The sequence below is a fragment of the Panonychus citri genome, unplaced genomic scaffold, assembly GCF_014898815.1.
Source record: "Panonychus citri isolate SS breed McGregor unplaced genomic scaffold, ASM1489881v1 Contig00011, whole genome shotgun sequence".
Taxonomy (NCBI): domain Eukaryota; kingdom Metazoa; phylum Arthropoda; class Arachnida; order Trombidiformes; family Tetranychidae; genus Panonychus; species Panonychus citri.
This window is the reverse complement of record NW_026515416.1, coordinates 940,773-967,616: the sequence shown is the minus strand read 5'-3', so window position 1 is coordinate 967,616 and position 26,844 is coordinate 940,773. Positions and strand designations below refer to the sequence as shown.

The 26,844-nt window shown below is 30.2% G+C and overlaps 2 protein-coding genes across 3 annotated transcripts in view; one reads left to right on the top strand and one right to left on the bottom strand.

Moving 5' to 3' along the window:
- Positions 1 to 101: 101 nt before the first annotated feature.
- Positions 102 to 16,436, top strand: LOC128390640 (uncharacterized). Its single transcript, XM_053350393.1, has 5 exons — positions 102 to 1,782; positions 10,070 to 10,826; positions 12,428 to 12,563; positions 13,541 to 13,849; positions 13,962 to 16,436. The coding sequence occupies exons 1-5, from the start codon at positions 440 to 442 to the stop codon at positions 14,180 to 14,182; spliced, it is 2,766 nt and encodes a 921-aa protein (XP_053206368.1). The 5' UTR covers positions 102 to 439; the 3' UTR covers positions 14,183 to 16,436.
- Positions 16,437 to 19,675: 3,239 nt separating this feature from the next.
- LOC128392213 (putative uncharacterized protein DDB_G0277255) overlaps positions 19,676 to 26,844 on the bottom strand; it is a 48,214-nt gene continuing 41,045 nt past the window's right edge. The window contains exons 2-5 of one of the 2 annotated variants that reach the window (XM_053352207.1): positions 24,787 to 25,157; positions 24,373 to 24,680; positions 22,024 to 23,252; positions 19,676 to 21,885 (exon numbers count right to left, since the gene is read on the bottom strand). In XM_053352207.1, coding sequence (XP_053208182.1) covers positions 20,174 to 21,885; positions 22,024 to 23,252; positions 24,373 to 24,680; positions 24,787 to 25,157 — 3,620 coding nt within the window. In that variant the 3' untranslated portion in view covers positions 19,676 to 20,173. Of the gene's footprint in view, positions 23,253 to 24,372; positions 24,681 to 24,786; positions 25,158 to 26,844 lie in introns of both variants that reach the window. The other variant, XM_053352198.1, reaches the window with a different exon arrangement.

Below are 26,844 nucleotides of genomic sequence, written 5' to 3'. Positions count from 1 at the left end.
GATCAATAGATGGCGACACTAAATTCGTTATTCGATTAACTTTTTCGTTACGAGAACGCAAGTGTTACATGAACGATAATGATTCTCATAGTTTTATATTTACTACGAGTTAGTGTTGATATTTTTTTTTATACTTTCTGATTTGATTCTGTTACTTTGAAAGATGAAGATGAAAAGAAAGAGAGAAAAATTAAGAGGAGAAATGAAAGAAAGAGAAAAAGAAAGAGAAAGCGCCAAAAAGATGATGAAGATAAACAATAATAATAATTTTCCAAATAGAAAACAATGTTAACTGTTTTCTTTTTTTTTTCTTTCTTCTAATTTTTGATTATCAACCAATTGTGAAATATTTTGGTTCCTTTTCCTCTCTCACTCTATCCTTCTCTCCCTGTATTCTTGGCAATGATTGTAATTACTGATTCCATTAATTGTGTTAATTATGGATCAACTTTCAAGCCTTTTTGGACTTTGTCAACAACCATCACAACAACAACAACAACAACAATCATCAACATCAACATCAACCAATGATAAATTTAATATATTTGTTGATGATTCTGCTGCTTTTATATCCACCTCACCATCATCATTATCTAAATTGTCACCATCAACTATACCAACAACATCAGCAGTAACAACAATATTTGGATCGCAAACAATTAATACATGTCCATCATCATCGTCACCGACAACAATTAATTTATGGGATTTAACAACAAACCGGAATGAAATTTATCCAGGTGAAGTGTCAATATCATCAACAACAACAACAACAACCACAACACCGCCACCACCACCTCCCTCTACAATTAATAGTAACAATTTACCTTCTCCAGCAATTAAACTAACCAGTAAAAGTTGTAAATTATCATCATCAAAAAAACCTAAATCTGCTCTGCACATAAACACAACTCCAACAATTACAACAAGTATAATTGTTAAACCAATTCTTAAATCATCTTCATCACTATTATCCTCTCATCACTCATCTCGCCATAAACGATGTTCATCTTTGGGTCAATCAATTCGTTACATTGATGAAACCACTCCAAGTAACTCATTTTCCCCCTTCTATCATCTTCATCATCATCACCCTCCATCAGGCTCACCTTTAGCCTCATTGACCTGCCCTTCAACGCCAAATGCATATACCACCAATGTGCCCATTCAATCAGCTTTTCCAGCCTTCACAGGGATGCAGTTATCCACGTCTACACCTGATCAACACCAACCATCAACACCTTTATCAGCAATAACTAATGGACGTTGTGTTAATTGTGGCTCATCATTTTCTCAATTCAATGAGAGCGACAATGAAAACAATTCAAATTCAACTGCGAAATCAGCATCAACCCAAATCGATTCTGGTTCAATTTCTGGTCAACTATGGACTTACCAACGATCGATGATAACTCCATCATCATCACCAACAACTTATCCTCTAGATCCATCAACCTGTGATCACTTGATTCATCCCAATAATCAACGTAATCAATCAAGACAATCCAATCAACATTCTAGTCACTATCATCAAAATCGATCTTCAAACAATTTAGATTCAAATGCTTCTTTACTTCCGACTTTAGCTTCCGTTGAATCTGCAACCCAACAATTTAATCCAACCGATTCCACCAACAACAATCCAGCATCTCATCAAAATCACAACCATTTACATAATAAATCTTTCAGATCATATCATCATCCACATCATCATCATCACCATCACCATGAAACATTAGATCGTCAAAGCCTTTACTCAATTCATATGGAAAAAGATTTCAGGTAAGAATGAGAAAAAAAAACTTCTATTCCATTTACTTGTAAACAGAAACTTCATGTTGACTTAATTTTACTTTTTTTCGACAAAAAAACTTCAACAATCAACAAAGAATCAGATAAAATCTCAAAAGAATTGCTGAATTTATCATGTAAATTCAATTCGTTGATCAAAAACCAAATATTAATGTAATGCTAAGTTAACCAAGCATTTGTTTAGTCAATGATAATAATGTGATGTTTATGATAATTAAGCTATTATATAATATTTATAATCCAGGTAAACATGATGATCTTCGTGAAGATAAAAAAATGAGCCTTTTAAATTGTTTACATTGTAAATTTAACGATCAATGAAATGGTTGTAACAATTTAACAATATAATCAATCGGTCAATGGAAACTTTTACTTGACCCAATTTTAATAACTCCAAGTAAAAGGTTTTTTTTTTGCTGTTTTTCAACACAATATATGATTAGTGAAAGTAATTAACTGATTCTGGTTTATTGTTATTCAATAATTTAGTTGATATATATGATTAGTAACCATGACAATTAAGTAACAACATGACAGACTGTTATTATTTTCATCTGTTTCAACATATTGGTTGATTGATTGATTGGAAGTGGTGACAATTAGTAAATTGTACTTGGAACAATATGAGAAAAGATCTGAAACAATTAACAAGAATCAATTAACATCGTCAAAATTTCTTACAATTAACCAAAATGATTAGACTGTCAAAAATAATCGTCAACTCATCTAATTGTTAATCTTTTTCAATCCAATTTGCTTAATCATTACACGTTCAATCAATTTAAATTTGTATTAGTCAAATCATCGTTAATCATCAATATAAACCGAATTGATTAGATATCGATAATAATTAACTCTCAATGATAAATTAAAATGATTTTAATTGTTACCAGACTGTAATTACAATTTGATAAATATCTGATTCCTTATCCTTGTTCAGAGTTAATCATTAGCCTAATCATTTAGGAGCAATTAAAATTATTTTTTTTACAACAATTGTTAATTAGTAATCAAATTTTGAATTATTTAGATAGTGTAAGTAAACAAAAATCAATTAATTGTTATGCAATTGTCTCAAAAATCAAGTTAATTTAAATTTCCCATGAATGAGGATTTAACAATGTAAATAATCAACAGCAATCAAGAATAATAATTAAGAAATTGTAAAATAAATAATCAAATATGTTACATCAATTTAGTTGATTTTTGTATTGATTGATCATATAATCAATATATTGAACAAAATTAATTGTTTTCTTTAAGACTGAATTTAAACTAACTAATTGTCGATTGATAATTAAACAAAAAGAGCTACAATTAACCTAAATTGTGAGGTTAATTGCTATGAATACTTTGTGTTTGTTTCTCAATGTTAATCATTTTTTTTTACTTATCCTTCTCATAGCAATTAGATTAATTTAGTTCAGGTTTTTGGGATAAGATTTGGCAACAATTAAGTCAATTGCCAAGTTTAATTTTATCAATAGTTGCCAAAAATACCAATACATTTGATGATGTTTATCCTTTTCTGCTTAATTGTAACAATTAAATTACTAACGTAAAGTTTGGCCAAGATTAAAGGTTGATCTTCATTTTGATTAATTGTTTCATTTCACAATCATAATTAATCTTGATAATTGATTCAAAAATGGTCACAATTGATGTAAACTATTTGCTTAACCTTAATTACTGACAGAATAATTTATATTATCAGATTGATTGAGGAGGTTGATTCAGTTGATGTAATCAAATCAAGCTACATTGGTTTCTCAATGGAATTTAATTATTTCATCAAGTTAATTTAGTTAAGACATAAATCAATAAATAACTGAATTAATTATCATAATTAATAGTTGAATGATGTAACTCATGTGTTGAATAATCAGTGTGATTAAGTTGTTTTATTTGGATCATGATTTAATCATGAAATCAGATCACAGGATCAATGAGGAAGAAAAAAGTTCTGGTCAGAATTTATGAATTATCTCATTTTCCCCATGAAACTTATCACTCATGATGAAACTTTCGTTTTCTCAACTCAAACCCAACAACTTTTATCTTTTGTTTTGGAAACTTTTTCGAGCTCATCTAAGTACAATGACTAAATCGACGATGAAACAATCAAGATGATGAGATAATTAACTAAATTGTTACAATTTAAAATTCGCAGATTTAGAAATAAAAACTCACCACTGAGAAAACAATTCTGAGCAATAAATCAAACGATTCCAACGATAATCAAGTTAAATTTGAAAAATTAGTTGGAAAGTCTCGCAAATGATTAAAGTTTTAAGAAGAAATTAAATTATCTTAATTGTAGGGAAGACAATTAATCATGTAAATCGAGGTTGTCATTTCCATTGATTTCCATTAGGCTAATTGGCCTTCTTGATATTCAACTGAATTTAAAAGTTTCACAACTGTAAACTAACAATTAACAATCAACTCATTAATTTAGGATTAACATGATAACATAAGTAACTCGAACAATGGATTTAATTTTAATCCTCTATTCAGACTACAAGTAAATAGATTAACTGGATTAAGCTCTAATTGTCTCTCATTAGAATTATTATTAAAAACTTTTCTACTGATTGTTATCATATTTCAATCTCATCATTCAATAAATATCAGATAACTTTAGATAATCATAAGAATCTAATCAACATCTAATTATGATTATCATCAACAAATTGGAAGCTTTTGATTCCTTCTTGATTATTAAACATACATTGAGAGAGAAATATATTAAGATAAATCACCGATATTGAGAGAAAAGTCAATTTATTATCATCCATCCTTCTGGTAACCATGGCAACGGATGCTGAAGATACTCAAGTTATATTTCTTAGCCTGAAACTGTAATCACGATGATATTAAACTTATATAATATTTGTTTTCCATGAATATATCTTGAAATAATCTAGAAAATATATATTTCTATCAATTTAATAGTAATGAAAGTAAACATGATGATTTCAACTAATCTTGAAGAAAAATCTTCAACATTTTTCAGAACTTGATTATTTAATCTGATCTAAGCCTGACATGGGGAAAAAAAGATTAGCTTAATGATTAAATAGAGCTCAAGTTGATTATCTTAATTTAATTATTTCGACTTAAATAAATTATCCTTCCAATTGTTGTTGTTGTTGTTGTAATGATATTGGTGATTATGAGAGTTGAACTTATATTATAATAATATGAAAGTTACAATGAATAAGTTCATTGCCATTGAATCTTATTCATGATGATGTTGATATTGAGCTTTTAGAAGTCCCTATCATCATTATCTTCATGGATCGATAATCCGATGTTCCGAGAGAAAATCTTAGTTCCTGTTATTATTATTGTTGTTGTTGTTATTGGTTTTCATGGTGACAGAATTTTCAGTTTTTTTTCTTCTCCTTTATATTCAGTTATTATCCATGGAACCTTGAAATTCATTTGGATATTATTATCAACTCTCAGTGAAGATTTTCATCTACATTACCATTAGAATGTGTTATTATTACTTTTGTCCCAATAGATTTTGCAATTGTTGATTGATTTTTACGCCTTCTTCCTCCCACTCAACAATTAAGTCTCGCATGTTAATCAACCTCAGTGAAATCCTTGGAAATCCTCATGAAGAAAAATATCTAATCAAAAAATGTTTCTCTCTCTCTCTCTCTTCAAGTTTCATCAGACAATTACCATAAGCAGGTTAAGTTAATATTTAGACTGATGAGTTGATAATAATAATGAAAACGAAATCAAAGAAATGATGGAAGAAAAAAAAAGAAAACTATAAGTGCTTCCAAATAGAAAATAGAAAATTTATTTTCTTCTTCTTCGTTTCCGAAAAGTTCTGTTAGTCTCTTTTTAGCCTCGAATCCAAGTTTCGAATTTGGGAAACTCTGAACTTTATCATTTCTCTCTCTCTCTTTCTTTCTTTTCTTTCGTCCTTTCTTTCTTTTACTCTCATGCACACAATAGATGAAGATAAGCTAAAGATGAAAATGATTATAACCAAAGAGATCACAGCATTTCTATTGCTTTTTTCTTCCTCATCTTCTTCCCTTATCATCCTCCTCCACAACCAATTCATCTCTCCCACTCCGCCCTTTGTGAAGCTTTATTACTTTTCTCATTTTCTGGTCTTGTTCATTTAAGTGATCAGCAGAAACAAACAAACCTTAGAGATAAGAATCAGGGGAAAAATTGAAAACTCAGCATTCACCTTTATGGAGATTGGGAAAATTTGAAATTTCCTGGGAACATGAAACCATTTTTAGCTACAATTTCAATGGGATGTAACTTTTCATCATAATCATGCTCATGGTGATGACACAAGAACCATGATAATGATAAAATGATTGAATAAAAAAATTAGACTTGAACAAAAAAAGCTCTCAATGTTGATCAATCAATTGATGACTGAATTTATTTCAGTTTTTTTTTACTCCCATCAGATTATCCTGATAATCTGATGCATCTTTATTTTCACCATGTCAACGTTATTCAATTCTCAGTACAATTATCATAAGAATTCTCATGTTAATCATGATCAACTTTCTGCTTTCTTCAACAATCAAAGATTATCTCATTTTCCTTGTCAATCAATCAGATAATTGTCTTCCTCTCTCAGGTACAGATTTAATTCATCACTCTGATCCTTTTCCACTCCTTTTTCCCAATAGATTCATGGTAGAAACTCAGAGAATCAGCCAAAAAAAAAGTTCTGACCAAAACTGATGGCTTGTTATTCAATACACTGAATATTAGATTTTAATAGTTGTCATTAAATTAAATTCCCTTATATTGGTTCAGTTTTCATGATCAACTAAATTGCGTGAGCAACAATTACTTTCATCATAATCGTTGATGATGATTATTATTATCATCATAATCATGGTAACAATTAACTATTGGCAAAAAAGCAAAAGTTTTACTTTCATGTGACATGATAAATACAAGACAATGAATGAAAGGTTAACCAAACAAATCACTTACAATTAACTTTAATCATCTCGTTAACAATAAAAAAAAAATTACTTCCGTTTCCAGGTTGATGATAATCATCATCTGATCTCAATTGTTTCATCAAGTTAATCACTGATCCATTGATTGTAAATTGATTTCCATTGTTATTGATATAATACATGTTTCGTTTATTGTTATAAATTAATGAGTCTTGTTAATGAATATTTTCAAAAATTAACTCATGATTGATGAATATCATGAAAACTGAATAGTCCAAGAATATCATCCGATAAACTTTATCAACCATTCCGTTGATCAACAAATATATTAGTTATACTTTAACAGTCGACTAATTATTTTATTAATGAGTAATAATAATCATCGATACGATCAATGGAGTGAGAAAAATATAAAAGTCAAAATCGACAAACAAAAAATATCGAACTTACTTTCTGCTCTGATATTAGAACTCTCTCTCTCTCTCTCTCGATTTATCGAATTACAATTTTCTAATATATGATCAATATTTTCACCAATTATCTGCTGTTAATCATTTCCTTTTTTTCATCATTAACAATCAAGAGAATCGCAACTAATGATACTCAATCAGTTTCCTTGATTCTCCCATGAAACTAAATCTCATGTAACCTGTGAAACTGAAGCATAGAGACAATTGAAATAATAACGATGATGATGAGATAAACTTGGGAACTCATTTGAAACATTTTATTGGTCTACGAGTTACATTTACAGTTATATCATGATGACGATTTCATGTAACTATTGTTTATATTATTATCGATGGTTGATCATCAATATCATCCAATGTAATGGATCAAGATGCTTTGTAAGATGATAACTGATCAAATGGACACTTAACTTTTACTTTTCTTAATTCTAAATCGCAAGTTCCAATGATGAAACTGATCATCATCTGTTTCTCAGTACATTACGATTTTAAGAAATTCACTTTAAAAAATTGGCTCATTTTCGTTGTTCCAAATTTTTACAATCCATTTATGAAATATGTTCTTATCATCCTCATCCTATCATCTCCCTCTCCCTCTCTCATCACATTATCATAAATTGGACTGAATGACCTACTCCTCGAGTATACAAGCCACTGGACAATTGTTTAAGCTCAAGTGATCACTTTGCTGACCAGTAGCAGAAATCAATTCAATCAGTAACCTCACTAGGAAGATAAAATCTCTGTTAAATTATATGTAATTAATTATGTAATTAATTTTAACATAATATTAATTTCTCATCATGAAAACTGAATCCACTCCACCTCCTTTTCATAATGAAATGACAATCACAATCACAATCAAGCTGATAAACAATGTGATTAATTGGTAATTGTCAATATAAAAAAAAGCATAACAAAAGATAATCTCAATTGAAGGTTTAATTTGATTAATCACTGGGGTAGGAAAAATTTTCAATAACAATAGAAACTGCTAATCAAGTTAAATTGTTGTTGTCAATTTAATATCCTTTTAATATTGTTACAGTTTTTTTCAATGTAAATTGATGCAAAAAAAAGTTATCTACTTTTACTGCCATTGGAAATTCAATTGTTATCATGAATTTGGACCATTGAATTGAACTGAATCAGACATATCATGCATGAAGTATTATCAACCTTTTATTTTCCCAATGAATTGAATTCATATTCATGGAGGAAACTTTTTCATTCACATGGTAAGGTGCGTATATCCTCAGGATGATTTAATGATGATATCTGATGCCAAATGAATTCTTATTATTTATTATCATTATCATCATCATGACCTTAAGGGTTTGCCCATGATAATAACAATTGAATGTTATCATAATAATTCATAGCTATTCATTGGAAAACTCATATTTATCATATCAATAATATCTTACGGTAAAGATGAATATGAGTTTTTCCAGTAAACACATTGAAAACCTTGAACTGTCAGGAATCATATTCAATCACTGAATCTGAACAACAACAACAACAACATGAATGATGAATTCACATAGATCATGATGAGAAGTGAGAAAATAAAATATTTGAATATGAATCAATCCCCATGAATGAACCAAATGATATCTATGGATTTTATTTTCCTTCCTTTTCCTATTCCTTTAGTTCCCATGGACAATGAACATTTGATCATTATTCAGATTTTCATGGTGATGATGAGTAGTTAACACCATTTCCATGATGACAGGCAAATATCATTTACTAAAAGTATTTACAATTCAATGTAAATGGTCATCATTGTGTTGACCATTAACATGAGAACCCGAAAATCAATTGACACTTTGTAAACAAATTAAATCTCTGATGATAATGATTATTATTATGATGATGCTATTATCATGATTACCATGAAATGATCAAGGTTCATAGATATACAAACATGAGATGTTAGAAACACTTAGTAGTTTGAATTATTGATTATCCAATTACTTGACCAGTATCGGTTTTGGTCAACAGTTTCAATGATGAATTAATTATTATCCCTTTGCCGAATCATGTTTTGGTTTTTACTCCGTTGATTGTTGGTTAGTGAATCAACTTTGATTACAATTAAATCAATAGATTATTACATTTATTATTGTTGATCGTGGGGAAAATTAATTCAGTTGATCAATAATTTAGTAACAAATGATTAAATTGACTATTGGTGACAAAAGTAAAGACTTTGTTTCCCTCCAACACTTGATAACTGCTTTTAAATTGTAATGATTAATTTAACCCAACAATTAACATTAATCGTTTATCGATAACCAATCAATCATATTGTTTCAGTATTATTACATTGACATGAGTAAAGTTGTTCACAATCAACAAATTGATCAGTAATTAAAAAACAAGCGACAAGATTATAATGTATAATCGAGATGAGAAATCTAATTAACTAACAGCTTAGAAATGTGAATTAATTACTTTGGTTAAATTGTTATACAATATCAATTTTGTTCGTGTTAATTGAATGATCATTTTTTTCAATGATTAATAAAATAAATACACAGAAAAATTAACTATCCTCTTGATAGTTAATCTTCTTGATTAATTAAAATCTAATCACACGAAAATGTTAGTTGATTAAAACACGAATATTAATTTGTTAGATGATTTAATTAACTGTCATTATTGATGATCAAGTCAATCAAATGATATTAATACAAGATAAACATTGGAGAGATTAATTTTTTGCAGTTAATCACGTTAATTAGAAAGATGAGAAGAAAAATGGAATCACAATTAACTTAATTGTCTTGAATTTTTGCTTTTCTTTTACTTGATCAGATACTTTTTCCAACATCCTTATGCCCGTTTACTGGTTGCCTATTCAGTGATCGCTTGTAATTTTCTGATCTTTGCCGAAGATCCAATCAGCCATTCACATACCGAATGTGGCCTGCCCATAGTGGGGAACGTGGTTTCCTTTGTATTTACCAGATATCCACCGGAAACACCATGGAAAGTGATCAAAGTGATCTGTTGGTTAACCGCTCTTGTAGTCGGTATGGTAACTGGTAAATATTTGGTCCATCACATTTTACTCAGGCGCATTTTAAGGTTGAAAATGTTTCGAGACGAAGAGGGAACCTGGATGATCATGATATTGGTCACTTTTATTTGTACTTACCTGTTTTCCCTTGGATATAATTTACTATTACTCTCTGCCCACCCTACACCAAAACCCTACCTTATTACCACCCTGATGGGTGTAACTAATTCCAGTTTCATGAAAGCCGCTGCTTGTGGTACCTGGTTGGGTGATTTTTTCACCGCCTGGATGGTCACCGATATGATGTTACAAGATGAACTTTACCCTGGTTGGGCTAAGGGTTTAAGGTCATTTCTAATGAGACATGGACACATCCGAATCATCATATTCTGGACTGGATCAATCGGTGTCTCCTCCCTGGTTATTTATATGATCTCATCGGATGAGATTAGTTGGGATAATTTAAATCACAATTATGTTAACACAACTGAATTAACTCGAGCCTTTCTTGCCTCAATGATTCTAGTTATGGATCTACTTGTAGTCATGCAGGTAAACAATTTAATTCAATAACAATTAAACCAAATCAAAAGATGACCAGTGGTCAGTATAAAGAAACTTATCTCTCCCTCTCCCTTACTAGTGTTGCGCTGATACTTTTTGGTAAGGCTCAAGATATGTCCGTAAGCTCAACTTTTCTACTTTCAGTTGACGTTTTATCGGCTTACGATTCGCGGCTTTCTAGGAAAATGATTTAATTTAATTGATTAGTCGATTAATTCAGCAATCTAAGATTATTTGACGCCTTGTGGGTATAGCGGGTACATGTTAGTCCACATTTAACAATGAAATAAAAGTGATTAGCGAAAGATGTGGCTAATCAGCTGTCGACCGCTAGCATTACATTAATTGTGTGATAGTTTGATTGTCTCAGGCCCTCCGGGCCTTCCTTTGTCCATGGTGACCCTTAATAGTGAAAACCTAACCTAACCTAATTTAAACAAACACAATTAATTGAGAAATTCAGTTAACTTCCATATGTAGCTGTAATCGTAAGCCGAAAAAAAGTCAGCTGAAAGTAAAAAAGTTGAGCTTACGGACATATCTTGAGCCTTACCTACTTTTTTAACGAGTAATATTATCGATACTTTCGTTTTCAATATTACTCGATACTTTTGTGAACGGTATCGAGTACTTTTTCCAGGCACTGAAAGTGAATTTTTGACTCAGAAAAATGAAAAATTGAGAATATGTAGAAATTTCACCAAATAGAATCAGAAAAAATCAAAAAATATTAGCAATACTGTTCAATACCCACGGTATTGTTGATACTTTTCGATATTTTTCAATATTAAGTATTGAAAATATTATCGATACTTTGTTTAACAATACCGATACGTTCAATCAATACTTTCTATCGGTATCGCGCAACACTATCCCTTACTATGATTAAATTATGAAGGACAAGTTTTATATTCTTGGCCTGATTTTTTTACTTTCCTTGATTATTAATTGTTCCAATACAATTATATTAATCCAGTTGAAATGTTTTACCATCAACAAATTAGGACAATACAAACAGCCAGTGTATATAAACTGTAGTTAATCATAACTAATCATGTTGTGATAATATCATATCAAGTTTATCTTCAGGCAGCAATTTATATATTAATAATATAATATTTTCCTACCATTGACAAAAAGTTGATACAATTAAGGTCTCAATGTGATGACAATTTATATTAATACCTTTTCATTGTAATCACATTAATATAACAGTTAAGATATAATCAAGATGATCAATTTATCCTCATCTTGATCCTCTCATCATGATCAATTATCATGATGATCATTTTCATGTTGATTCATTTTTTTTTTTGTTTCACTTAGACTTTTGATAATATCATGTTGATATTACAATTGTTAGTAGTTAGTAAATTGTTTCAACTACTTGGTTTTAATTAACATGAAACAGACAATGTTCATGATTAACCTTTAGATTAATTTGATTAGCTGATGTTTTTAACTTGCATTTAATTCATTAATTGTTGATAATAAATAATCAATGGGCTGAGTTACATTTGTCTATTCACATGAGACATTTAATTCAATTTAATTTTCATCTCATTCATTTTTAATTGTTCCACTTTTAGGATTGGGACTTTCCTCATTTCGTTTGTGACATGGACATTAAATTACCTGGACTCAAACAAGCTTCCTATTCATTTAAGATATTCACAATCAAGAAAACACTCAGTTTACCTGAGACATTTGTCTTCCATATCACAGGTAATATTTTGATATCTTTTGAAAATAAAAAAGTTCTCAACTATTATCATCAGAACTTTTTGAGAAACTAAAATTGCGAAAAAAAAAGTTATTAGTTTTTTGTTTGTGGGAGGAAAATGAAAGTGACAATTTAATCCAATTTGGATAAATTATCCTAACAACCTGATTAGGATTCTAATTATCTATTGTTCAATTTTTGTAATATTTAATATTCTCGTCATTTTGTTGATCAATCAAATCATTATCATGGTTGGAACTATGATATTATGATATTATCGATTTCGAGTTCGATAGCTTTTCAATAGTTGATTAACTTTTCTGGTTATATTGTTATCAACTTATTCTACATTTGATTAATTATTCAGTCAAGTTGAAAATATCATGAATATAAGAATAATCGTCATGAAGGTAATTCATCATCAGGGATAATTCAAAATGCCCTCATGAAGATGAGATTTTTTCCCTTCCAACAATATTGAAGACTCTGAGAAATTCATTTGATAAAACAACAATTAAACTGGAAAATAAACAATTTCAGTTGACAAACGATTTTATTTCATCATAAATTATCAGATTTATTAATTTGAATGAAACTCAACGATTTAGTTGATTAATTGATTAACTTTATTTTCATCTGGAGGAAAAAAAATCGATGATATTGATTCTGATGGAACAAATAAACTTACAGATTTATTGTATTTTCTTCAACAATTTTAGCATTCTCTCTATCTAAATCAAAAGGTTCATTTACAATTTACCAGGAAAATAAATTGTTAATCAACTAAATTAATGTTCAATCAAATGGTTACAATTTAGTTCTGATTGTTTGTGAAGTCCAATAGTGTCGCCATCTGCTGGTGCGAATACAAGTTAATCTTGTTGGAGGGAAATTTTTTTTTTCGGTTTTTTTGTTCATCTTTTTGGTTTCGGTTTTTGGTAATTTACTTTATTTGTTTCATTTTTTATTGAATTTTCAGGAAAATGGTTCAATTATGGTATTATTATTGTGGTGATGATGTTGGATTTGAACATGTGGAAGAATCAAATCATTTATTATCCTCCCGATTTCGGTCAATACACTGGACCAGATATGAGGGTTTATACAGTTGCCGATGAGTCGATTCTGTCGACGGGAAACTCGTCCCTTTGGACTTATTCCGTTCGAACCTCGACTTATAGTGAATTAACCAATCGATCTTTAATGGAAGGTGATCTGGTCGTTAATTCCCGTTACTTGAATTATTCCATTTATGTTAAAAGTTTAGCTTTTCTTCCATGTGCCGCAGGTAAAATATTCCATTAGATTATCTTTTCCTCTTCCGTTTCCTTTTCTTTGTTGTGGTTCTCTTTAAGTCTAATTTACCATTTTTTTTTGTTTTTCTTTCTATTCTGGACTAGGTTTTGTCCTATTTTTTACTCTCATCTACCAATATGGTCGTTTTCCACCCAAAACTGATGCTTCTCATGGCGGTAGACTGAAAAAACGTAAATCAACCTCAAGTTGGCGACGAGAGAGACGTGATTCGAGGCATGGATACATTTCCTGGAAGGGAATCACAACCTATGAAGAAGAAGCGACATCTTTGCATCGACAATTAGAAGAGAACAGTAATGTTTGATTGTTACGGTGATTCCATACGTGCGATTAAATTATAATTCAATTGAAAATGAAGGACAGAAAAGGAAAGGAAAATGTCATCTTCAACATTACCAATCAATCGTTAGATGAAATCAAGAACAACAACTTCTAATGATCCAGTTCACTTGATCAGTCTTTCTGATTATCGATCAGAAATTAACTCAATTGTGATACCTTCTTTTTTTGACTCTCTCATTTTGCTATTCAAATCACTTGTTAATCATTAATCATTATCACCAACCTATTCTTGAATACATGTTCTAATTGTTAAGCTCATCTCTCTCTCTCTCTCTCTTCCCGTGTCAATTTCATATTGAAATTTAGGCTTAATTGCTATAAAACTTTCGTTAGAAGCCAAACTTTCACTAATCACAGTAATCAAAAGGAGATAATTAGTAAATTATTAGTTATTATCAACTAGTTACTAAGTTTATGCTAATCAAAAGGAGAGGAGTAAAGATGAATCAAATCATTAATTGTTATCGTTTATCATTAATCATCAGGACTAATTACTATTAATTATCTCAATGATTAAAAAATGGAGCAGATTTATTAAGAAAGAGATGCAAAGATATGAGAATATTATATTAACCTTGACAATTAACTAACAATCTGTGCAGGTGATGAAACAGTAATTTGATTGCAACAATCAAATCAAGACGATTATCCTTTGATTACTGTTCAAACAGAAAGACACATTTAAACTGTCACATTTTCCATACAACTGTATGATAATTAATCATCATAATTTGATTGATTGATTGAACTAATTAATTGATTACTATCAACCAAGCATTAAACGTTGGTTGGTATTTTTAAATTTTCAATTTTATGGACTTGAATATCACAATCAAAATTATGATCAAAAGCCAACATGAAATCAGTAACAATCAACATTTAAAGTCTTTGACAATGGAATCATTAATTTCAATTAAGCCATCTTATCATATTGTCAATGTTATTACTTAACTAATTACTAATTGTTATTAATTTTGTACTGAACAAAATAAACGCAGAAAAATCGTAAAATCATCAGAATTGTCAAACAATCAACTAACCAAATTTTCAACTAAAAGATATTCAAATAAAATCTTACAATTGTTAATAATCTTTGGTAATTTTAAGCAAATTGATAGTTTGATGATTATTGTACTGAATCGATCACAAATCATCGTAAACTGGATCAGTTCATGGATAAGATCACACTTGTTATGTTCGATAGTTTTTTCAAATTGTTTTTCGAAGACTGCCTGATCGTAGACATGATTTAGCATCCATAAATCACGAAAAGTATGTGAATCAGTCCAACTATTATTCGCACTTGTTGTACCATTGATCGTCATTACACAGATTCATGCAAAGTATACAGCCAAAGACTTTGAGTTTGCAACCACTTTTTAAATCATCCACGAAGTCAATGATATGCAAATAAAGATAACTTTTGATATCTAATCAGTTGACCATTTCAAGACTACACCACTTAAATTAGTGGACAGACTTATCATCATATCTTTGGGTTAACTGTATCTCTCATTGATTATATTCAACTGCGTGAATGATTTAGAAAGTGGTTGCAAACTCAAAGTCTTTGGCTGTACATCGTTAACCATAGAGAATTCATTTTTCGACAAAAACTCGATATAAAAAGACATGAAGCTTGAATAGTTTAGCAGCCTTGCTCTTCACCTCCATCACCTAATGAACCTGAAAATCACCGAGCTGGTCCAAGAGGGAAAGACTGATCTGGTCTGAGAATCAGGTGAATCTGGTGCTGATGAAAATACCTGTGATAGGTGAAGGATCCACACTCAATGTTGACTTTCTAAAATCGAAACTTTCGAAGTTCTCTCTTTTTGATTAGCATAAAATTAGTAACGGTAGTTGGGTTTGATAAAGTATCATTCCTAAGAAATAAATTGCCTAGTAATTTTTTATTACATACATATTTCGCCAGTTGTTTCAAAATTGTTGTAATAACTGGGTTCGAGCATCATCTAAGCTTTCAACAGGCTCGAAGTTGAAAACATTGGTAGTTTTTGGTGCCTCTCAATACTTCATGGATACTTTTAGTTCACCCAAAAATCTCGGACATTTGTTTTGTTCTTCTGTTAATCTTGACCCATGTAAACATAAACTTGGATTACCATGTTTACGTGCAAATAACATCAGTGCTTATCAACGAGAGCAACTCGCCTTTAAGCCCATGTTGATACCTTGTTAGAGGCTCTGTTCTCGTTGCATCTTTTCAGTGTAACTATGCAGTGCTTTATCGATAACTATTGAACAATGATGAATTTTTTCTTAAATTTTATATTTGAATAGTACACATATGATCATGTCATTACTCAACTTGGTTTCAGAGATCGAAAGTAGCTTTTACTCGAGTTAAATTTATTTTTCTTAAAATTCTGTATCTTTCAAAATAATTCTGATATAAATGAAAATAACTTTATTGGAAAGTTCATAAAAAAGTGATCTAAAACTGGTCTTTTCAAGGTCTAAAATAAAGCACAGTGAAGATAATCGAAAAGAAATTGCGTTTCAAACCTATCTATTAAAATTAGTATGAGATGAATGCGACTCAAGTAAAACTTTATGAGTTTCGACCTCAATAAACAGAAACCAAAAGTTGAGAGACTTAATTTTTCTTGTTGACATGATCATGTGTGTACTATTCAAATATAAAATTTAAGAAAATCATTGTTCAATAGTTATTAAGGATTTTATGAAGAGTCTCATCTTCATAGGTTAGTTTATTCAGAGCTTCAAACTTCAAGCTTTGAACTAAAAGCGCTTAAAGATAGTGCACTCACTTACAAGCACCGCACTTATTTGCACGTAAACGCGTTAATTGTGTCAATGGTTAAAAAATGGAGCAAATTTATCAAGAAAGAGATGCAAAGATATGAGAAGATTATATTAACCTTGACAATTAACTAACAATCTGTACAGGTGATGAAACAGTAATTTGATTGCAACAATCAAATCAAGACGATTAACTGATATTATCCCTTGATTACTGTTTAAAGAGAAACACTCATTTAAACTGTCACATTTTCCTTACAATTATCATATTAATTTGATTGATTGATTGAACTATTTTTAATTGCTAACAACCATGAGCATTAATTGGTATGTTTAAATTTCAATTACTTGGACTCAAATATCACAATAACAAGCAAAATATTAATAAATTGACAAACAATCAACTAACCAAATCAAAAGCGTAATCATCAACTATATTTACAATTAAGATTAACTACTTGATTGAACAGCAAAAAAAGAAACACTTTTTCTTAATGATTAACTGATTGTCTTTGACAATTAACGAAAAACAATTTATTTGATTGTTACTATACTATTATCATCTTCATGAATTGTAATTAAAAAAACAACAACAAAACTGCTACTTAATTGTTAACCAAGTAATTTAAATTGTGTTAACCTTGAACGTGAGTGGTAAAGGTTGATGGCCGAGTTAATTGTTATCATATAAACAGTAACAATTAAATTTAATTCATTGAACAATATAAACATTTTTGAAACAGTAATTTTCACTAATATTTAGTTAATTGATGAACTCATCAATGGCCAATGATTAAGTTAACTAAATTAAATGAAATTAAAAAAAAAATTTATTTATAACTAACTAATGATGGGCTTACAATTTAATCACAATTAAGAAAGTAAATTTGGTTTCTACCATTGAATTAAAATTAAATTAAATTCATCTGCCGGTAAATTAAAGGTAAAAGTTATTGGGAGTGTGATCACAATTAAATTAAATTAATAATATACAACAACAATTAAGATGATGATGATGATGATTATTATTGCTTATGGTTAGGAGTGTTTATTATTGATGACAATTAACTAATAATCATATTGAATCAAATGAGTGCAATTAAATTTAATCAAGGTTGTGTATTAGTGGTAATGATAATGATTTAAATAAATCAACAATAATAAATAGTAACAATTAACTGATGATTATTTAAATTGGACTCTCTATTATATTAGATTTAATTTAGAAATATAATTTTAAATATTAGCCCTTTAATTGCGGTCAATTGTTAGAGGGTTTAAATTGTATTGTAAGTAAATTAACACACAATTTAATTAAATCAACAAGAATCAACGTTTTCCATATCTTATTGTTAATCATCACAATTAAGAAGCTATCAAATGAATACTAATAACTTTTACTATTAACTAAACTAATCTGTTTGATTGTTAATTGTTACCCTTTGTTATTATCATTATAAACAAAGTAAATCTAATTACTAATTACAATAATCATCTTAATCAAATGTTAATTCAGTCTGAGACAATTACAATCAAGGTTACAATTAGAAAATGAAACTTTCCCTTAATCAACCAATTTCTAGGTCAATTGAAAGTCTATTTTAAGAGACAAAAATTTAGCTGCAAGCTAAATTGTAACTGATTAACTAATCATTTGTAAAGATTAAACAATTGATTAAATTGATTAACTTTCGTAACTTACCGATTAGTTAATTATTATAAATTATAAATTCAATTAACCACCAATCCTTTTTTTTTAGATTCAATCAACTAAGTAAAGATAAACAATTAGATCAATTCAATGTTAATTATTGTAGTTATTTTTTTTTTAATTACATTCTCAATGTAAAGTTAATTGTTTACAAGCAATCAAATTTAATTGTCATTTCTGATTGAATCACAATGATTGACACAAGTTCAATGATTTATATATTTATTTACCTTGGAGGTAAATTGATTGAAACAAGTTCAACCAATACAATCTGATGAACATGAAATTATATTAATTACAATTAAAGTTATGTATTCGATAGCAATTAAGATTAAATTTAAATTTCCAATCAATTGATTAAAATGAAGAGAGAAAAAAAAAACTTTTTTTTTCTCAATTCAATTGATCATCTTATACCTTTCATGTCATTATTATTATCTAATTGCTACGAAATGATTAGTTGTATCATTATCATTGAATGATAATGATTTAAATTACATCCACTAACTATTATTATCATGATTAACCTGACTTTTTATTGATGAGCAAAAGATGAAGTTAACAATTTAATTACATTCTCATTGATCGCTGGCTTAATTGTTTACTGATTGTTACAATCTTTCACACTAATATGAGAGGCAAGTTGTAGTCAATTTAATGATAACAACAACAATTTAGCCAACAATTAATTACCAGGTTTAAGTAGGAAGTTCAATCGGAAGTTGTTAACCAAATCTTTAATTATTAACAAGTAGACTTTTAAATCGTGAGATAATCAATATCAATATGATCGTTGATTAACTTGATCATGATTAACAATTGGAAATCACATTGATTAGACTTTTGTATTAAGTTGAAAGTTAATCAAGGTTGTTAATTGTTGTTCAAAAACAACGTGCTTACAACCAAGGGAATCAGTGAAATTGTCAAAAAATCAATCAGGTAACATGATCATTATATTATAATTAAATTTAATTGTAAATAATATTAATTAGATTCAAGTGATTGTATCGTTTTTACAAAAAAAAAGAGACAAGTATTTTTCAAATGTTGTTTTTTCTGTGTAAAAACAAGAGGCAAAAAAATTGGTAGAGAAAGTTAATTGTAAGAAGATGATGATGATGAGGAAGACAAATATATTTACAAGTGATGGCAAAAGTGAGAAAGGAAAAGCGGAAAAGGGGGATAAAGAGAGAGAGAGAGAGAGAGAGAGGGAAAAGATGGAGAGATGAGGATGAAGTAAAGATTTACATAGTATCTTCATAATAGATTTTGTCATTACAATTAATTTCTTTGTGTGTGTTATATGATGTTTATATCTCTTTGTTGATGTTGTCATTGCGACTTTTTTTTTGTCGAAAAAAAAAGTTAATTATATCAATTAATTATCAAAAGAAAGCAAAAAAGATGGAGGAGGTGGATGAAGGATGAAGGGTAAAGGGAGTACAATTATTATTACAATTGGCTTGATGTTGTGAATGCTGTTGATTCAAAACTTCTTGGCAGCGAGCCTCCCTTTTTACAAGCGGGTGGAAAGTGTTCAGATTGTTTCCTTAACCAAATCGCTGGCGAGGTTGGACTCATTTCTTCCAGCGAGCTTGATGACGGGAGTCGGACACTGGATGGATCACGTGAAAATGATACATTTGACAGGGGTGAAGGTAGAGAGGAAGAGGAAAATGGTGGTGTTGTTGTTGTTGTTGATGCGGATGATGAAGTGGGCGATGTTGAAGAGGAAGATGAGCAAGATGTTGTTTGGCTTAATTCTGTGCTGTTTAATGGTCTAGGATAATGATGATGATTGTGGTGATGAGATGATGAGGATGAAGAGGAGATATCATGAGCCGAATCATCAGAATGTGAATTATCATTATTTTGATAAACTTGTTGTTGTTGTTTCTCTTCTGTTAATTGTTCCTCTTGATGAGATTGTGGTTGGGAAGAGAAATTATTTTGTTGAAGTTGTGATCGATGATGATTGTTGTAATGATGATGATGGTGGTGGTGGTGAGGGTTATTGTTATATTTTTGCTGTTGTTGACTGTTATTCTGATGGTGAGGGTGATGATGGTGATGATGATGGTATTGATTTTGATTCTGATGGGTGTGGGTTAGGTTACAACAAGGGGGTAAATCTAATTGAGGTGCATGTCGAAATGAAAGTGTATGGGTTAATAGAGCTGTTTTGGTTTTCACCATTCCGGTAAATGATTGAGCACGACGGACATTATGACCGGAAGAGGAACCAGGATGATCGGTTAAATCTAGATTACCAATTCCACCGGCTAGTGTTGATAGGATATGGTGATAATCATCTGTTGATGATGAATGAGATGATGAAGCCATGCTAAGTTCAGATGAGCCAGCTGAAAGTGGGGTTGAGGTTCGAGCGGATGAAAATGATGAATTAGATGAACTTCCAGAGCAAATGCTACCAAGACCAGAATCTTCACCAGAATTTGAATTAAAGAGACGAGATCGTTGTTCACAAGTTGACCCACAAAGACAGGGAATATATTCATCGAAAGAAGATTCAATTCCAATATGATTATTAGATCCGGTGACAGAATTTAAACCAGTATCGGTAAATGATGAGGTTGATGAAGAGGTTGATGATGATGATGAGGAAGAAGAAGATGATTGTCCCTGTCGGGGTGTTGACCGTGAATTCAATTGACGATAAGCTTTACATATACACATAATTGAATCATTATCGGAGGGTGTTGATGAAACCATTGAAGTCATACTTAATTCACTAGAACCTGAAGATAAACTAAAACCATGATTAGTTGATGATCGATCACGATTAACAATATCAGAGCAATTACTGTTTCCATTAGAACCATTGTTATTAACAATACCATTGGAACTCATGATACTACCATTGATTGAATCTCTCCTACTTAAACCGTTATTGCAAAAATAAAAGGAAACATAATCATCACCATAACCCGATTCACTAATTGATGCTCGTTTAAGATAATCATTGGCCAATTTACGAGCGGAACATCTTGAACTAGATCGACGAAGACCAGACCAATAACATCGTTCATTACCATTTCCAAGACCGTCCATATTATCACCAAGTAATAGAGATTTTTCCAGGCTTGCCAATGAGGAATTGGAGCTTGTGGTGGTTGAAAGAGTTGTCGTCGATGATGAGGTTACTATTGATGAGGGAGATATTTTTGTCATCTTATTATTTGTACTGCATATTATTGGTAAGAGAGATGATGTTGATGAAGAAGGTGATGATGAGGAAGATGAAGATGGTACAGTTAAACAGTCCATTGTTTTACTATTACATTTATAATTTTGATGAGAAACAAGAGGATGATGATGATGATTAAGATGATAACCGTCTTTGACTACATCACAGGAAGTTATTAGTAGACTATTATTGGTATTATTAGTTTGACTTGTTATTGGCTCTTCTTCCTGGAGACTTGGGGGCTTGGTAATGGTTCCCAAACTTGATCTCCTATCAATCTTAAGTGACTCCTCTCTTTTCAATAAGTTCATGGCTGTTTCATCAGTACTGGCACTTCGTGATCTTTTAGATCCATTCATCATTGTAAGGTCAAACGGTTGAATCTTTTTCAATGACTTTCTCAACTTAAAACCTTTATGAAGACTTCCACCACCACCACCATTACTAGTTGTTGAATGACTACTATCTGATGATTTACGTCTCTCTTGTTTCCTTTTCTCCAAATATTCTGGGGCTGAAGGTGTTCGCCTACCTGAGCCCACACCTCCGTAACCACTTTTACCTGAACCCGATTCTTTACCAGAACCTGATCCAGACTTTCCATTACTTCCCGTTGAACTAAAAGATGAAGGTAAACCCAATTTCATGACAATTTGCTTTGCATTGGAGGGAATCGGCATTGGATAATTTTCCAACATTAACCTTTTCAATTGTAAACACCATTCACGTTTATGATCCAGGTTACGTGATTGAAAAGTATATTGAATACGAGGACAGTCAAAAGGTATAGTTTGAAAGCAAAATGGTTCACCCTCTATACTTTCAATTACCATAAGATTGGAACACATGATATGAGCTTTATAAGAAAGTAATCCGTCTTCACGTTTCTTGGTAATTAAAAGCATCTTGTCCAAGAGAAACAAATGTCGTACAGCTTTAGCTCCAATCATCCGAAATGATCCTTCGGCAACAAGCTCACCGTATGTCGTTAAATCTTGACCCTCCCAACCATAAAGAAGCGATTGTATCTCTTGGACTCGGACAGCGTGTTCATGTTTCCTTTTCATCTCATTTATATGAGCAGCTATATTGGTCATAACGGATAAAGCTTGACGAAGATAGTAAATATCATCTTCACCACTTTCATCTAAATCATTGTCTTTAACAATATTCTGAAGTAGTAGATGATATTTCAAGATCCTTTGAACTGGCTTGAGAAGATAGGAACCCAATGGAAGACTATGTTTTAAAAATAGTTGTCTCTCTCGGAATATCTCAGCAGTTTCCTTGTTTGTCATGAGATCGGTGAGTAGAGAAACAGTTCTGGTGGAGAAACAAAAAAAGTGGAGAAAAAATAATTAATAAAACAATTAGAGGAAAAAAAAAGAAACAAAAATCTATCAGAACTTTCCACTCAATCAGGGTAATGTATTAATCAAATTAAAGTTAATTTAGTGCAAACAATTAAGTTAACCTTAAAGATTGACTCAAATGATTACAATAGTAAACACAAACACCACACACACACACACAATCAATATGAATGAAGGGTAAACTTTTTTGATTATCATTGATTTCCTTTTACAACTTTTACCACTCACAAATCAACACAAGACAAACAGATAAAATATATAATTCAATTGATTGTCTTTCTGTCTGTCTCTCTCTCTCTTTCTATATTTATATTGTGTGTATATATTGGTAATGAATAATGATTGACACAATTATTAACTATCCAATATTAATAACAAAAGCAAAAGTAATTTGATTGTATGAGGAGAAATATATTATTATTTCAATATCAAACAGTCAACATGAAAACAAATGGAAAACCTGATAATAAGAATCCTTATTAATAAATTAAAGTATTGGAGATGATCGATTTTCAATGGAATGATTAATAAATTAATTGTTGAAATTTTCTAATAACTATTAATGATGACGATGACTATGTTGATTTGTAATAAACAAACTCACAAGGGATGAGAAAGAGAAACAAACAAGAAATGGTTAAAATTCCTAATTCAATGATAATAGTGAAGAAAATGTTTCTCATCATCATCTTTATCATCGTTATCACCATGAAAATCAAGAATTCAAGAGAGAGAGAGAGAGAGAGAGAGAGAGAGAGAGAGAGAGATGATGTTACCTGTTAAAAACAAAGAATCTTCTTTGTATTCATTTCATCATCATAATTGTAATTAAATTATTTGTATTATCATGGTTAGAAAAAAGCACATCAATTAACATCTATTTATGGATTGAGTATCATGATAATACGCACACACACACTTGAGATGAATGATTTTGATTCTGAAAGGTAAAAATCAAAGAGATGATGATGATTGTGATGAAAAAATAAACAATAAACCACAATAAACAACAATAACAAGACCAATAGAAAGAAAAAGATGAGTAAATATAAACTTTTTCCTCCGCTCACCTTGGATAATTGGTACAATATTGTGTATAAACATCAAATCCTTTTGATTGTTGGATAAAACACTTTGCAATCCGACGTGGCTTAAAATCACAATCTTCCAATTGACTGAGAAATTTGGAGTTAAATTTAAATATGTCCTCAATATTACCAAATAGTTGATCAACACAAATAAAGCACTTGTTGCGTGATGATGAAGATGATGTCGATGATGCTGGTGTTGATAAAGATGATAATGAGGTTGTTGTTGTTGTCGTTGGTGGTGTTGAGCCTTGATTAGATATAAGCCTTTTGAAATAAATAAGATAACCCTTGATATTGGAAAGAGAGAGAGAGAGAGAGAGAAAAGAAAAGAAAACAATTAGAAAATTTTGCTCATTATGATGGTGAAGATTATTTAATCATAATGATGATTACCTCGATAATCTCTGATAAATCATTCACATAAGTCCTTTCGGTTTCAACTATTTCCATGATAACATGTTCAGTATAATTCATTACAATTGAATTATCATCATGATCAACATGATTGCTAAGATTATTATGGTTATTGTTGTTGTTGATGTTAATAATATTATTGTTTTTCTTATAGTTGATATTGTTAATGGTGGTGATGTTGTTATTAATGTTGATGTTGTTGTTGCTACTGCTGCTGGTGGTGGTATTGGTGGTTGGGCTTGTGGTTGTCGTGTTGTTGTCGCTTGTTGAAACATTTTCACTACCATCTCCGCCTGAATCACTGTCCTCTAGACTTTCAATACTGGCCAAATAGGATTTCTTACCACCTTCTGGACAATGAAGATGAAGTGGAAAAACGTCATCAAGATGACCATTTAAAGACATAAAGACAAAATTGTTGTTAATATTAATTATTAGCACCAGTAATTCAAACTTTTAAAGGTAAATTAGTATAGAAATACAAAAAACACAAATAATAAAAAAACAAAGAGAAAAACATAAACAAAATCTCAAATATCACATATTGTTAATCTGTTGTGATGTGAATCAGATAGTAGTCAAAATAAAACTAAATTCATTCACCAGTTTGCTAACCAGTTTTTGCTTCTCGAAAGTTACTCCATCTGTTGTTGGATTAAGAAACTCGATCAACAAAAAAGACGAAAAAAAAATTGAACAACTAAATGTTTCAATTTCTCTCTCTCATAAAAATGATAATAAAACTTGAATTAAACGAAATTTATACTTATTATATGTTTATTAGATTAGATGGAAACGATCATTAAATGTTTCCATTAATCTTGGAATATAAAAGGGAAAAGGGATTAAATTAGATTTAGGTGACAGTGGGAAAAGTTAATTCACTTTTGTTGATGTTTGTTTTTTTCGCCACAAATTATCATCCTTGGCATTCATTGGAAAGTATTTTAACATCGTCAACAATTTAAAGAGGTTTTATTTCTTTCAGATGGATTAGTGAGTCAATATATATTACTTTTTTCTTTCTTCTCTATCATCGTTATTACGGTCAAATTTTCGGATTCTCAGGAGACGCCTTTCAAAAGAATCTGTATCATCATCATGATGAGGATGCTTAAAGACTCTGATGATGATGATGAAGATGAAGAAGAGAAAAAAGCCAAAATTGTCTGAGAAAAAAAGAAGGAGTAAAAAAGATGATTGAATATCGGGTAATCATATTTTTAGATTCATTCTTATTCTAAACTTTTTCCTTTTCTTCTTTTACTACATGAAGATGAGGATGATAAACAAGGAGAAATACTCATCATCATCATCATCTCTCTTTCTCTTTCTCTTTCTTATTTTTATTAATCTGACACCGTTTTCGCCATCATCATCATCCTCATCCTCATCCTCATCTTCCTTTAACTTTACCTTCCGTTGATTATTGTTGTTAATTTACCTTTTTGTTTATCATCAACTTAAATTGTTTACTAATTTTAATCAACCATTAACTTTATTTATTTTTTTCTTACTTTACTATTATTATTGTTATATTTAATCTCATATGATGATAATTAACAAATCATGTTAATCAACAACACCACCACCAGACAATTGATTAACTGGTAATTCATCATTTGATGATGAATTTTAATCATACAATCAAACTTTAATTTTCTTATAATAATCAATGATAATCTTAATCTTTGTTTTCTTCTGTCTCATTTTGATAATTGATTACCAACAATTATCAATTCACTTAATTCAAAAGTGATACATCTTATCGGTGGGTGGTAAACAATTTAATCAACAATTTACTCACCCACCCTGATCATGTCCATTGCTTGTTAATCAACAAACAATTTAACTTTTTCTAATCATAATCAATTTACATTCACACTCATTAATTTAACCTTTTGTCTTAGGTCATTCATATGTAATAATAATGATATTTGTTATTTTATTACCAATGTTGTAATGATCAGTTGATTATCACAATTTAATGGTTAAATTAATCAATCAATCAATTTAGATTCTCATTGGTGATTAACT